The sequence below is a fragment of the Stegastes partitus genome, unplaced genomic scaffold (assembly GCF_000690725.1).
Source record: "Stegastes partitus isolate 25-593 unplaced genomic scaffold, Stegastes_partitus-1.0.2 Scaffold34, whole genome shotgun sequence".
Taxonomy (NCBI): Eukaryota; Metazoa; Chordata; class Actinopteri; family Pomacentridae; genus Stegastes; species Stegastes partitus.
In genome coordinates, this window is record NW_007577765.1 from 80,715 (window position 1) to 95,982 (window position 15,268).

The 15,268-nt window shown below is 39.8% G+C and overlaps 2 protein-coding genes across 2 annotated transcripts in view; both read right to left on the reverse strand.

Moving 5' to 3' along the window:
* The window catches only part of vps72a (vacuolar protein sorting 72 homolog a), a 6,615-nt gene extending 3,874 nt beyond the window's left edge, over positions 1-2,741 (reverse strand). Inside the window, exons 1-2 of the mRNA XM_008300659.1 lie at positions 2,376-2,741; positions 245-397 (exon numbers count right to left, since the gene is read on the reverse strand). Of these exons, the coding sequence (XP_008298881.1) occupies positions 245-397; positions 2,376-2,492 (270 nt within the window). The 5' untranslated portion in view covers positions 2,493-2,741. The remainder of the gene's footprint in view (positions 1-244; positions 398-2,375) is intronic.
* A 1,992-nt stretch (positions 2,742-4,733) lies between these two features.
* On the reverse strand, positions 4,734-11,846 carry LOC103371364 (leucine-rich repeat and immunoglobulin-like domain-containing nogo receptor-interacting protein 1). The gene is made up of 2 exons (XM_008300672.1): positions 11,777-11,846; positions 4,734-6,563 (listed from the first exon to the last, which is right to left on the reverse strand). Exon 2 carries the CDS (start codon positions 6,549-6,551, stop codon positions 4,734-4,736), a length of 1,818 nt encoding a protein of 605 aa, XP_008298894.1. The 5' UTR covers positions 6,552-6,563; positions 11,777-11,846.
* Positions 11,847-15,268: the final 3,422 nt, after the last annotated feature.

Consider the following 15,268-nt stretch of genomic DNA (forward strand, 5'->3'; position numbering starts at 1 on the left):
AAAAAATACTTTGGAGGATAAAACAGAGATAAAAACAAGTTGCCAGCAACTGGTTTGTCGAGGAAAAACAAAAAGTGTCTACATTCACGTTGGGAATTTATCAACAAAAATCCAAGTCTGCCACTAGAACAGGCTGCTCGTCATTTAAAACGGTAAGAATGTAGACTAGGCAGGGTAAATGAATTCATTTATTAATGCAAAGCTTTGATTTAAACACTGGTAAATCCTGATATAATTACAATACCTTATAAGCTTTGGTGACAACCCGACTTTTCCTGCGAGGGGCGTCCTCCTCCTGGTCACTGTCTGGCTCGTCGCCTTCATCGATGTCAAAGTCGCTGTCCACCTCATCCTCTGTGTCTGAGTGCTCTCCGTGGTATTCATCGTCTCCTGATTCCTGAAAGCAAACAAAAGGACATCATTTAGCCAGCAATTTATGAAACATGACTAAACAGGAAACTGCAAGAGTTCAAGTAGACACCCTGGGGTCGGTTTGGTACAAAAAATTCCTCCCAAGCTTTTACAAATGTTGTATTCAGACTTTTTCATAACACAAGCAAAGCGTCACCATTTTGAGTAAATCAGGGTATTGTGTAATAAACATGTGTGCTGAGAAACATCTAATGAAGCTATGAGAATTAAACACTCCAACTAAAATAGCAATCGGACTTAAGATAAATGTTAATTAAGAGAGTTTTAGAAAGCAGCAAGACACAAATTACGGCTCTAAACACTAATTATACAGATGAAAGAAAATCTGCAAAATTGGTTAATTGTGATGAGGAAATTAGGAAATGAGGAAATGAGGACAGCATATACAAACACCAATAAACTAACAAGGAACATCATCAGTCAGTGGTTGAAAATGCTGCAAAATGTTCTAGCATTCAGGTTCAAGCATGTGCACAGGCTGCTTCTCAAAGTTCCAGCTGAGACCACTGAGGAGGCATCGCAGGTTTAGTTGGGATGTTGTTATGTAGCTCCTCTTGTCAGAACTGCCAGAGCAGTCGCTGCCAAGTCCCCCTACACAAGCTGACCCCTGAACCAGCAGCTGTTTGAAGAAAATTAGCCAGACTTCAATTGAGGAAACAAATTAGCGTCCTGAAGTGGAAGCTGCAAATTAATTTTTGCGATAATAACAAATAATGGCGTGTAATTTTATGACACATGCAGCGTTCGGTGACTTTCTTCCCTATTTGGGTGCGAAGCAGGAAAAGTCTGGCATCCAGCCTCATCTGGTCCGTCTCTACAGCTGACCATTTGTTCGACAGGCTGAGAAAGAACATTCTGCGGCCGCTATTTCAGATGAATCCCACTGGTATTGTGGTTTTGATGACCTGAGCGAACCTTAATGGGAGGTACATTTTGGTAGACTCATTCGTTTGTCCTCTCCTATTGGATTTCTCTCAATGCACTGTTGCTCCAAACACATCTGATGAGCCCACGTTTAGAAAAACCCAAGTTGATGCAAAGTTTTCTCAGTGTCCAAAAACTTAGGTTTATGGTACAATGTTTAAAAAAACCCATGAACATAGTCAAACTGGAAAAACTAATACTGTGGCGTTGTCAACATCAGACATTTATAATTGCCAGTTTATTCAGAACAACTACTGCAGTCTGATATAGTAGCCCCGCTGATTGTTATAGTAGTATATAGTGTATGAGAGACGTTGACTCATCATTATAATAACTGTGGAAGCTGCATGCTGCTGTCAAACTCTATTCCATTATAATGATGTAAATGTAGGATTTTTCTACTTCATTTTTATCAATGAGGGAAGACTAAATACGAGTGATGTCCCATTTCCTCAACTTTAGAAAGACTTTTGTACTTCTAAATCAGGCATCAAACACACTCACAGTTCTGTGACTGGTACCAGCCTCCATTCATATCAGCCTCCATTTAGTTAATTTAATAAATGTAGTTGCTGGGTACTTATCTGATCTTACCTTTATTAAACCATGTTTATTCGGGGCAATTTAGCAACAAAGCATCAGTGCAAAAAGTCCCATACAAGTATGAAAAATCCCTCAGGACTATGCTGCAGATGTGCAGAAGGCCTGTAGGTAATAAGCAGGTTAATGAATGGAGCTGCAGGACTTATATGTGGCTCTAATGTGCTGTTATGGACTATTACAGTTATCTGCAGTTCTGTGAATGATGTATACTAACACAATAATCGGGTAGTCCCTCGTTTGGAACCTGTTACAATGTATTTCCATCCATTTGAGGCTAATTGCTGGGAGATATGCCGCTAATTCCAGCCAACCTGACGGAAACTCATCTGTTCAAGTTTGAATGAAGTGAAGCTAGCTGAGGGCTAGCTAATGCTAACTCACTAGCGGGCTCAGTGTTCATCGGTTTTGCTACTCACGTCGTTAAAACCGCCATACGTGGTCTTGTAGAACTCGTCCTCTTCTTCAGCATCCAGTAATTTTGACATGCGGTTCCCCGCAGTCTTTCTGGGTTCGCGATCGACTGCCAGAGTCATGGCTGTAGTTTCTAAACAATGCTAACCTGCGTGTGGGTAAACACTTAGCCGAGCTACGCTGCTTTGGCTGTTGTAGGGGACCCGTTTTCTTTTAGTCGTTACTAAGTGTGCCTGTGCGATTATTTAGGCCATGAATGTTATTATTATTCACGTTAGTATTTTAGAAATTTTGCTTTGCTAGACAAAAAACACGAGCTAATTATGTAGCTAACAGCTAGCACAAGCCTCCGCTTTCTCTAAGCTAAGCATCACTTCCGGGTCAGTCCATGTACTGCCTGAGTAAAAATGTATATTCAAACTAAAACTGATCTTAACTTTAATATTTATAACGAATGACTTGATATATCAAAGTATAACGTTTTATCACTGTCAATAAAATTATACATATTTTTATTATTTAGTTGTTGAACTTATTTCGATAACGTCGTTATGGAAACCAGTTCAGGCCTTCTCAGTTCCTGCTTGACACTATTGTCATGGCAACACCATGATTTTATTATATCCCACTGATGTGATTGTGGTCGGAAATAAGAGACATTATTATTGTACAGGCAAAGTCAGTCATTTATTTTACCTGTTCATCAGACACTAACCCCAAAAACTATCACTTATAACTGAAAAATATGATCATGTGTATAACCATTTAGGCAATTTTAACTCTTTGTTTACATATGTTTAATGTGCATATACAGATATATATAATCACATAAGCTATGTGTAATGATGGCAAACAGCCAGTAGGTTGAAAATCATGGTGTGTGAAGAAGGTCCATCTGTGAACTGTCCAACACAGCTTCAGTCAGATTTCTCTGTGTGCTCTTCGTGCATCATTGTGCTTGATGGGACACAAGATGCACCTTAAACAAAGACTGTATGGGGTTTCAACGTGAACAAAGCCTGCAACACAGGATGTGGTGATGCAGCTCACGACAGGAGGTGACAATCAGATGATGAAGAAGGCCGATGACACACATTGGGAAGGGTAAAGAATTGTAAATTAATTTAGGGATAATGTTTAGTTGCTCTCATGGCCACCTTGGTTTACTTGTAATCTCTGCATAATGTACAATAAATGTACAAGTGGACTGAAGATCACAGACTCTGTTCATTATCTGTTTCTCAAGTGTGATAGAATTACGTAGAATAATTGAATTCACTTCACCACACGTACCGTCCTCTGTTCACTGCGAATGCAACCCGCCTTTCACCAGCGGAGGTCTCAGATTAGATCCGCTCTAAATTCTAATAAAATTTTGCTTAAAAAGATTATGTAGGCCTGTAGTTCACATATAAACAGATTAAGCCCAGTGCTCTTTGTCTACCTTTGTGGCGCCTCTTTGGATGCCGTTCTTTGTGTTTTCAGTGTTGTGTGAAAAATTGGCTCCACTGGGCGGATGTTCACAAAGCAACACAACGCTCACTACATCTGATGTTTCTTGTGTAAAATTGTAACCGAGAACCAGTGAATAAGTACACTAAATACTGCAAAGTGACACTTTTGAAAGGATAATATTTTTTTTATTTATGCTACTTTGAGAAAGGGGAATAAAAAACAAAACAAAGAAAACCTCACATTTCATATAATCATTAAAGAATAAACAGTAGTCAGGATGAAATAAGATGCTGTTCAGATGTACACAGATGCTGTTTATACTAACCTTAATATAAGGTTAACATTCCTGCTGGATGTTCTATGTAGTTATCTCATGGTTACCAGAATCTGAGGTCTATAATAAATATTATGTCCATATTTGAGTCTATTACTTAATTTGCTCCTTAGAAATCAAATGAACAAAACAACCAGGTAGGCTTCTCTCCTATGCATTCTCTTTACGAAGATCCTTATTTCTTTTTTTTAATATAAACATTACCATGGCCAGTAAAAACAATAAGCAGTAAACTGAGTAATTTACATCTCTAACTTACAAATTTACATGCACTTTTTTCATTGAACACTTTGGCTGTTTTGTATTCTCACTTTGTTCTAGTGCAGTTTCTGTCTTATAAAAGCGTCAGACATGAAAAACAAACTTGATGAGTAACGTTCCTTCAGACATTACAACAATGAAACTTAAAATCTTATTAACGTCCAAAACACAACACATTCATGTTTATTGGAATCAATCACCAGTCTCTCTCTGCATTAAATAACTTATGTTTCCTCTAGAAAAATACAATTAATCTTCACATTTACACTTCATGAACTCCTACAGGTCATATCAGGTGAATATTCTTGTCGACTCATATAAGTTTCATGGTGAACCGGCTCGTCTCCATATAGTTTCCTGTCCCTCCGTTACTACTCGACATGGCGCTTCGTGGCACGTACGCGATGGTGGCCGTGTGCTTGATTTGCCCTTTGCTTTTACTCCAAAAGAGCATGAAAATGAAGCACAGGCTCACAGAGCTGAAAAACGAGACAAACCCGATGGTTGCTGCTATCAGAAGCGTCTTGACATCGAAGTGGAGTGTCTGATCTCCATTTTCACCCGGAGAGGCGGATGGAAATGTCGGCCAACCTTTAAGACGAAAGGGGTTTTTAGAAGATGATGGAAAGGCTCGGACACGAAGGCTGACAGGCAGGCTGTCATTTCCTGCCGCATTCGATGCCACACACAGATAAGTGCCGCTGTCTTGAGGCTGAGCGTAGCGAACCTCCAGCGAGCCGTTGGAGAGAGACCGTACTCTCCCAATGGCCGTTAAAGGCCTTAGCTGTGGGCTTAGCCATCTGACAGATGGCACAGGGTCGCCTTCTGCGCTGCAATAAAACATCACCGTGTGTCCCTGATCTACTCTCGCTGCTTGAGGTTTGCGGTTCAGAATTCGAGGCTGCCGACAGGTGAGCAGACCCGGTAGCTCTGCTTCAGAAAAGTCCAGAAAGTTCCAGTCCTGCAGCTGGACTGAGGTAGTGCAGGTTGGCAGACGTCCACCGAAGTCCACGTACAGTCGCCTCCGCACCACCCAAAGCAAACGGCAGTCGCATGCTAGAGGGTTGTTATCGAGGCCCAGAGCTCTCAGGGTGTCCGCTGAATGAAAAGCTCCCGATTCCAGTGTGGTGAGGAGGTTTCTGGACACATTCAGCAATCTGAAATGCGCCAAACCCCTGAAGGCTCCGATCTCGATGCGTAGCAACGATCCCCCGACAAGATGGAACTCTTGGAGTCGCAGCAAATCTCCAAGCAGGTTCCCATGAATGTAGGTGATAGGATTGAAAGAAAGGTCAAGGTATAGAAGATACACAAGGTGATGAAGGGGGATGTAGGGGACACCGCTCAGGTTGCAGTGTTTGATGGTTAAAGATGTGAGGTTTAGGCCAAAGAGACTGTTTCCTGACAGGGTTTCCAGCCAGGGGCAGTAAGAGATCACGAGTTCCTTGAGGTGCATCAGATGGCGGAAGGAGTAGTTTGGCAGCGAAGCGAGGCTCAGCCGCTGAAAACGAAGCCTCCTCAGGGCACTGAGCTGTGTGAGCGCCTCAGTCGGCACGGCAGTGAGGTTGCAGCCGTCGAGCTGCAACTCCTGCAGACTGTTTAGTCCAGCGAAGGTTTGATGAGAGATAAAAACTAAATCATTTTCTGCTGCTTTCAGAAACTGCAGGGCTGATAAATCACTGAAAGTAAAATCGAGGAAAACAAGGATCTCGTTGCTGCTTATGTCCAGCAGCTGCAGGTTCGTCAGGCCCACAAACGCTCCCACTGGAAGAATCTTCAGGTGGTTGCGAGAAAGACGCAGAGTCACCAAACTCTGCAAGCCGAGAAAGGATTCCACTTCGATTATGACTAAAAGATTGTCGCTCAAATCCAAGTGCAGCAGTTGCGTCAACGCGTGGAACTGCCGATGCACCAGAGTCTTGATGGCATTATGGGTTAAGTTCAGGAGCTTAGCGTCTCGCGGCAGACCGTCGGGCACGTTGGGAAACTGGCCGCCAGAGCAGTTGACCTCCAGCGCGGCAGAGTTGCAGCGGCAGGGCGGAGGACACGGCCAGCGAGCTTCAGATGTTAATGCCACTCCTGCTGCCAACAGGTAGAGAGCTGCCCGGCACACAGCTGTCCTCTCCAACATCTGGTGGCCTGCCTGCATGTGAGAGAAACAGACAGCTGTGAAAGAAGTGTGAGAGGGAATAAGATTGTTCTGTCACATCGATCTGTTTAATTTTCATTTCTAGGTGCAAAATTTACAATTTTATGAGCAACATTTCATGATCATGTGCCATATTACTTTACAAGTTCTGTATCGTTGCCCATTTTGGTTCTTATTCTCTATTCTAGTCTTATATTTGCTTACTTATTTTAGTTTTTATTTAGTAATGAATCATACTGATATCTTGTTGCATTTGTTCTCATGTCATGTTATTTTTTCTCAGCAATATCTGGCACAAGAATTTCTATCAGGACTCATAAAGTTTTATCCTCTCTTATATCCTATCTTATATCTAAAGATAAAGATAAAAATAACTTTATTGATCCCACAGTGGGGAAAGTTCACTGTTACAACAGCTCCAAAAAAAAGTGTACAGTCAGTGCAAGAATAATTGGGAACACCCAGTGCAAAATGTAGGAAAGACATATATATATAAAATATATAAAATATCATTATGCATTAAGGGGTTTGAGATATTCATATCCTCTGATATCCAAGCATGATTTTTTAAAAATGTAAGTTTGTTGACTCATTTTTACACTTTTTTTTAGCAAGCTGCTGATCAAGAAAATCCTGAGTTTATTATTTATTTGTTTTAGAGGATTTGGCTTGACTGTGGTGCAAAATTCCAACAGCAAGTCTTACAAAAAGCAAAACTTTAAGTCAAAATGAAAAGTAAAATATGCAGAGTTGTTGAAATTGTATTTGTAATCCATGCTTTACTGCACCTTTTGTACAATTTCTGGCTTTTTCATGTAAGTTAAAAGAGTGGACAAGATATTGTTAACACTTTTAAATGTGATATGGTTCAAGTGAAATAAAGAATCTTCATTGTCGTTATGCAATTAGTTTTCACCAGTCAAATTTTGTTGGTAATACCGGCTTAAAAGTCAACATTAAAAGATGTGGACAGTCAAACATACAGTGCAGTACAAAATGAATAAATGAAAAATAGTAAAAATACATTAAAAGTAAGAATATATATGCAGCAGACTGATTAAAGTGCAGCAGCGTCGGTCCACCATCACGACGATGATCTCAGTAATAAACATAAAGTGTCATCATCACCTTTTTTACAACATTAACTAAACTGAAAACATTCAGGCTGTTCAGTGGTTAGCAAGAAGGTCGCTGGATCGCATCCTGGTGAGGACAATCTTTCTGCGTGGAGTTTGCAAGTTCTCCCCGTGCAGCATGGGTTCTCTCCGGGTTCTCCAGCTTCCTCCAACAGTCCAAAAACATGTTGAGGCTAATTGGTGATTCTAAATTGTCCGTAGGTGTGAATGTGAGTATGCTTGCCTTCACCCTGAGTCAGCTGGGATAGACTCCAGCCCCGCCGCAAACCTAGTGAAGATTAAGCGGTGTATAGATCATGGATGGATGAAAACATAGACTCTTAGCAAAGGTAGAATTTATGACACCTCAGTACTGTGACCTTTATATTATATCTACTCAGCATGTCGCCACAGGTGGCACAATGAATGTGAATTTAAATAATTCATACGTAATGTACGTTTACTCGCTGATTGTGAGTTTTTGCAACACTGAAAAAAATTCCTCCATAACATGTGCATCACTTTTTCAAACATGTTTCTAGCAAAGAAAAAGATTTACATTGCAGATCAGTGCTTAGTTGGAAAATTGTTTAAATGGATCCCAAAGAGAGAGCTGAGGAGGTTCTGGGAGGAAGTCACATCATCTGAACTTGGACTGTAGTGTGTTTATCAGTGTTAATATTTTTCCACCAAGATGTCGTAGTGATACAGTCCATCGCCGGGGATGTTGGGAATATTTTTCTGGCGACGTCTGACTACAGTTTCAAATATTCACAGTGAGCCAGGAAGGGTTAAAGGAGGGTTAATGGAAGAGTAGCTTCACATTCGGCACAAGTTATTTATGTATTTGCACTTGACTTTTGCATATTCTCTTTGCTTACAGAAAGAAGCTTTTAATAACCAGACAGCTGGTGATTTATTGTCCCGTCTCTGCAGGATTACACTGAAGAAAAAATAAATAAACAAGAAAAATGTGCTTTTGTCAGACCGCAAATGTCAATGACTTCAGTTCATATTTATGTTGTTTTGACTTTTCCAACAATCCACTTTGGTTTAACTGATGTTATCTCAGAGCCGCAGAGAAAACAGCATCATCCGTCATCTCTGTCTCGTTCATCCTCATTTATCTGATATTTAGGCACCTCAGCTGTTTGCTGTGGATCCAGAGCGGCAGGATTATTATCCATCTGACAGCCTGACACCTGAGCCACCTCCACTCACTGAAGACGACACTTAAGAGAAGCACAAGTGGACGTTTGAGCTGAAGTTATTTGGCTTCACGAGAAGGAATTTCCACCCTCAGGTTTAATTGCAGGCAGAAATGGGAACAGCTAAACTTCATTTTCAAGCTATTTAAACAAGCAGCAGCAACATTTTAATTAAAGAGTTTAGTTTGGTAGTGTAGTGCGTCAGCTCTGTGCACTTTTAAAGCCACTATTAAGTAAATCTCTGACCTCTATAAGACCAGCAGTTCAACCAGGAGAGCTTATCTCCTCCTATACGACTCAGACCAGTCGCCTCTGTGACCGACTGGACGGAGACAGAAAATCTTCCATCTAAGACGCTGTAGTTCAGCTCGACATCTCCTCCAGGATTAAACGAACACAACAACAACAGGAGCAGGTTGTATCCTCACTCTGTTAGTGTTTAATTTGTGCCGTTTGGAGGCGGGAGGAAGTGTAAACCTGCACCACATGAAGGATCACATGGAGCCTCTGATTTATCTGTTGGGCCTCAGTTACTGTAAATATCGTCCCTCTGTGGGGGAATGTGATGTGAAAGGAGCTCCTTGGCAGATATGTAATGCAGTTACTGTGGAAGCTGGATTGTGGCTCAAGTTACTCGACGAGTTTATTTGATTATTTTGCATGTTTTGCTTTTTTTTTTACAAAATATGGAGTCACGTTAACGGGACGATAATTTGAAAAAATTTAACAAACCTACTTTATAGGATTTATAATAAGATGCAATAAAGCATTCAGATCCACTAAGGAGGAAATTAGACATTAACATTTTTATCTGGGTACTTTTGTTCTAATTTTTTCAATTAATGTCCTTCTAAAATGCAACTTGTAAGACATATTAAAGTTCTAATTTTCATTTCAGGAGAGGATAATGTGACTGTTAAACCAATATGTTCACAGCTTGTGTGCTATTTCATGTCATTATTATTGTTTTTGTTATGATTATTTTGATGTTTATTGTGTTGTTGTTGATGCTTTTTGTAATTTAAGTCTTTTGTAAATGCATTTCTTCGGGTAAAGGAGGCAGATAACATCAGATTATTCTTCTTTCTGCTGCCTTTCATTCAGGAGTTAGACATGTTTGTGTCATGTTTAGTTGTTTTGTTTTAACTCAATGAATGAAATAAAAAATTAAAATAATAAAATGTTCATATTTTGCTTGAGATAATATCAGTCAAACTGAAGTTAAGTGGATTTGACTCAGTAGAAATGACAAAAACAGAGATAACTGATTGATATTGTCTCAGGTAGACGATGGGTTTTCTGAAGGTTTGTGAGGATGGAGTTATCTGTTTTTGCAAATAAACTCTTCATATTTATAACCTAAACCGTAGTCATGTCCACTGTGAGATGCTGTGATATTTTCAACTTTTCTTTCTTAATAAGATAAGATTAGACGAGATAGGATAATAAAAAACATACATTTTCTGTCTTGTCTGTTGCTAGATATTGCTCAGAAAAACAAAATGCCATTACGTAAGAAATGCAGTGCCTATTATAGCGATAAGTACGCCACATAATTGAAAATACAACAAGTAAGCGAACTTAAGATTGGAATAGAAAACTAAATACGGTTCATTACACTGATAAGTTGCAAATGAAGATGAAATATCACACGATACTGAGACTCATATTGCACCAACTATTGCATTTCTGCAGCAAAGGTCACAACAAAGCTTTTTTTTTAACTGCAGCTGAGTGAAATTCAGTAAGTAAATAAAACAGTGATATAATGTCTCATCGGGGATTATCAATAAAAAAAAAAAAAGCATTACAGCATGAAAACAAAAGAGTTCGGGTAGTTTAAAAGATCGGGGCTTTTCATATTCCTAGAACTATAATCACATAACAGAGATGTGCACGATTGGAGGGATGCTTATTTCAACCGTTTTCCAATCTCAACTCATCATAAGCTCATTTAGTTTGTTATTTAACCGTTGCTAAATCCGCCAGCAGGGGGAGGCAAAAGCAAAACTATGTTCAGTTTTGAGAAAAGTGCTGCAGAAGATGAATGACTGTCAGACGGCTACACAAAGTGGTTCATGGTGGTGATGTGATCATACCAACATGTAAACAGTGTTTTTTAGGCAGCAAACAAACTGCAAGTCTGTAAAATAAAATGACTAAGAAACGTCAGCAAATGTGTGACTTTAAATTGCCGAGAGAGAGAGACGGGAAAATGAGAAACACCTCGGAGTGTGATGCCACCCTCAGTTTCTGGCAGCTTTGCTCACACGTTGCAGCTCTACAGAGAACGCAGGAGACACCGAGGGTTTCTCCTTCATTTGGGGTTTGTTGGAAACAGCTGTGATCACAAATGTAAAAGCACTCACTGAAGCTAGAGAGGTACATTCATGGCGTTCGTTTTCATCATCCCTGCTGACTGATTTATTACGCTCCAGCTATTTCAGGAGTAATGTTTTGCAAATGGGTCTCCTCATAAATCATCTCATTTCTGAGACCTGTGGCAGCTTAGAAACACTAATCTTCAAAACTTCAGCAAACAGCACGCCAGAATGATTTCTTATTCTGTCTGAGACGATACTTTTCAGGAGGCGTTTTTTTTTTTTTTATCTCCACTCAGTTATTTGTTTTGCTCTCGGGAGCAGAGCCCGACTGCCGGCGATGACAGCAGCAGCAGTGACTGATGGAGGACGACTCCTCCTGAAGCCCACCGGGAGCACACATGCAAGAGAGTGAAAATAGTGTGCAAAGGTTAAATCGCAAGCATTTTCTCCTGCGCTTTGACAGCTCCAGGAGCTCAGACACAAAGGGTGGTTGAATAAAAGGCACGTAATTGCAGTAATTTGCAAAGAAAACAAAAGGAAAATCAAGTCTGATAACTCACCTCCTCTTCAGGCTGAAGGGCTCGTCATCGTTAACTCCATTCTCACAGTTTTGTGCCTTTGCAAATATGATTTCTTTTTTTTTGTTGTTGTTGTTTGTGTATGTTTTGCTTTTTCTTTTCCAATTATCTAAAAGCAAAAAGACTTTCTGGTCTGTCAGCTCCACCTTAAAACATTCCCTTGCTCAAAGATGCACTCGAATGAAACAAGCAATTTGAGAGAGCAAACAGCACAACAAGAACAAGAAGAAGAAGAAGAGGAGAGCCTCGTCCTCCCATTCTGAAAACTCCGGAGGAAGCGTGATGCTGTAGCTCGGTTCCCCTGTTGCTCCGCTGTCCTCATGGCAACAACAACCTGGCTGTGGATGCGCGGGTGCTCGGTGCATGCTGGGGGATTATATGCACTAGCTCCTGGACTCCATCCAGCACGCTGCACTGGATGACAGAAGGCAGGCACAGGTCAGCCAAACGCAGAGATTTAGGAGCAACACCAGATGGGAGTGATTTTGAGCACCGGCACTTGGAAATAAAGGAATATCTTTGCTCAGTCGGAGATATTTGAAAGTTTGACAAAGCTCAGAAGACAAATGTTTGATCTGTAAATTCCTCAATCCTTAGATTAGAACAATTTGTCCTGACAACTCATCTTAGTGAGTCCTTTCATTTTCAGAAAGTTGTCTTGCTTTAAGTTGCTGATTGATGATAATCTGGGTGGTGTTAGGGAAGAGGGGGGGCTTCTGCATCCTACTTCATGATCAGACGATTGTAAAAACATTTTAAAAGCGCCACAAATGTTCTTTCGCAGCCTGGAATCACAGCTGATAGTGTGCTCTGGTCAGTCTGTGCTGTAGCTCATAAACAGGCTTCAACTCTTTGGGGTTCCCATCAGATTCTATGGTTAGATTGAAGTTTTAAGAGACATCCATCCATCCATCATCTATACACCGCTTAATCCTCACTAGGGTCGTGGGGGGCTGGAGTCTATCCCAGCTGACTCAGGGTGAAGGCAGATTCACCTGGACAGGTCACCAGTCTATCACAGGGCTACACTTAGAGACAGACAACCAAGCACACTCACATTCACACCTACAGACAATTTAGAATCACCAATTAACCTCAACATGTTATTGGACCTTGTGGGAGGAAGTTGGAGAACCCGGAGAGAACCCACACTGCACGGGGAGAACATGGAGACTCCACGCAGAAAGATCCTCACCGGGACGTGAACCGGCGACCTTCTAGCTGCGAGGCAACGGTGCTAACCACCTCACCACCTTGCAGCCCAAGTAGGAGACATGAATACAAAAAATGTATGATATAAAAACACAATAAGCAGCATTTTAAGTTATTTGGTTACTCAGTGAAAGCTTAAGTCACAAAAACTCTGCTTCTCCTGCATCCTCAGACGTGTGTGGGTGGAGTTTGTTCACATCTGATTGACAGCAAACAACCCACCATCTGTCATCAAGTGCTGATTCATATGTTGGTGAGTTCTGTTTCCTGATTGATTCTTAAAAAATATGTCACATCACACTTTTCTCACTGAGCCGCTCCAGCTTCAAGGAGCACAGACTTATCATTCTTATAAAAGCGGATTCAAATCTCAAGGCTTCAGTAAATCGTTCAGATTCTAACCCGTTATTCAAAATGATTGAGATGAGATGATAAAACATGTGGGCACAGAAACAGGAAACCTTTAAAAGTTAGTAAAATAATAACAACATTTGTTATATTTAATGATTAATGAGTCAACTAAAAAACGAGCATCTGGAGGTGATGTGAGATGGAATTCAACAACCTGAAGGATAAACATGAGTAAAGTTGGAGCTTGTTCTGTTATTCCAGGTTGAGTAAAAGTGGGTTTTCAGTGCTTTTAGTCTGATAGGATCCACACTCAAAGACAATAATGAAGTAGCATAAGGAGGTATAAAAACAGTCACAGTGAATAATATCTGGAGGAAGGTTGGGCCAGCTGTAGAACACAGTGATGAGTTTTGTAATTAACGTCAGTAGTAAGTCTTGAAGCAGGGTGACAACCAGATTTCTTCAGAGTTGCTGCTGCATCCACACATTTTTTACTGTTTCGAACTTTTTGAACACATCTACTGTTATTTTCAGAACTTTTTCTTGTTTTGTTAAATTACACATAAGAACTCATAAAGTCACTGGGGGAAGAAAAAGTGTTAATTTACATATCCACATCAAAAATGAGTATTTTAAACTTTATTTTTTATCTGTATTGACTGTTTCTACTGTATATAAATCAGCAAAACTATTGTTATTTTAATGAAGAAAAAAATATGTTTATTAAGGATTGGAAAAAATGGTAAATAATCTTTGAATTTCTATTTTACAGATATTCCTTGTTTTGTTAAATTACATATAATAACTCAGAAAGTCACTGGGGGGAAAGTATTCATTTACAAGTCCACATCAAAAATGAGTATTTTTAGTTGTATTTTTAATGTGTATTGACGGTTTTTACTTTATTAAATCAGCAAAACTATTGTTATTTTAATGACGAAAAAAATATATATATTGAGGATTTTAAAGATTGTAAATAATCTTTTAAATTTAGATTTTTCAGATATTTTTTTGTTTTGTTAAATTGCAGACAACAACTAGTAAATCACTCAAATAAAAAACAAACAAACAAACAAAACAAACAAAAAAAATCAAAAATTTGCATTTTTATAAATAGTAATTTATCCTGTGCGACTGTAAAATCACTGTCTGACTGTATTTAAATCAGCTAAAAATGCTTTTTTTAAAAAAAGGTTTTGTTTAATGTTTGCAGGTTTTGGGGTGTTATAGTATTCGACTGTTTTTACCGTATTTTGTCTTTGTTTCCAGATTTTTCTCTTTTACAACGAAATGTGTAAAATGTCACCATAATCCAACACTGACTGAAAAAGTTGACTCAATAAGCTTTTTTCTTCTATTGTAGAAGTTGAATTGTGGGGAAAAAAAGTCACTATAGCAAGAATATGTGAAGAAAAAGAAGAAAATCTGGCCCCAGAATGCACTGCTTCAGGTCAAACATGGGACTTAAGTTCAGAAGTCACCAGAACAGGTCCAGTTTATTGGACCAGTAGGGTGAAGTATGATAGATTTCAATAATTGTGATACTACCACACCTTTATTATCTGTTATTGTGTCAGACTGTAATTCATCTAAATACATGAATCCTTGTCTTTGTCACTGATCCCATTTTCCATGATCACATGGTCCCATACGGGCTGATTCAATCACAATTAGCATCATTATCAAGTCTGATTTAAATTCTGCAGACTCTCCAGTAGGACAGGTTTTCTTTTCGCATCTGTGACTGCAACAGGTGTAGATTCATTTCTACATTTCACGTCTTCCCCTCTCATTACACCCACACTGCTCCCCTTGTCGATTGTTATTTCTCCAACAACAGCTCATTATAATTAGCAAACCCTCGCCCGGCCGTCAGGTGTTGGAGAGGAATCGCCGGCCTCTCGGCTCCGC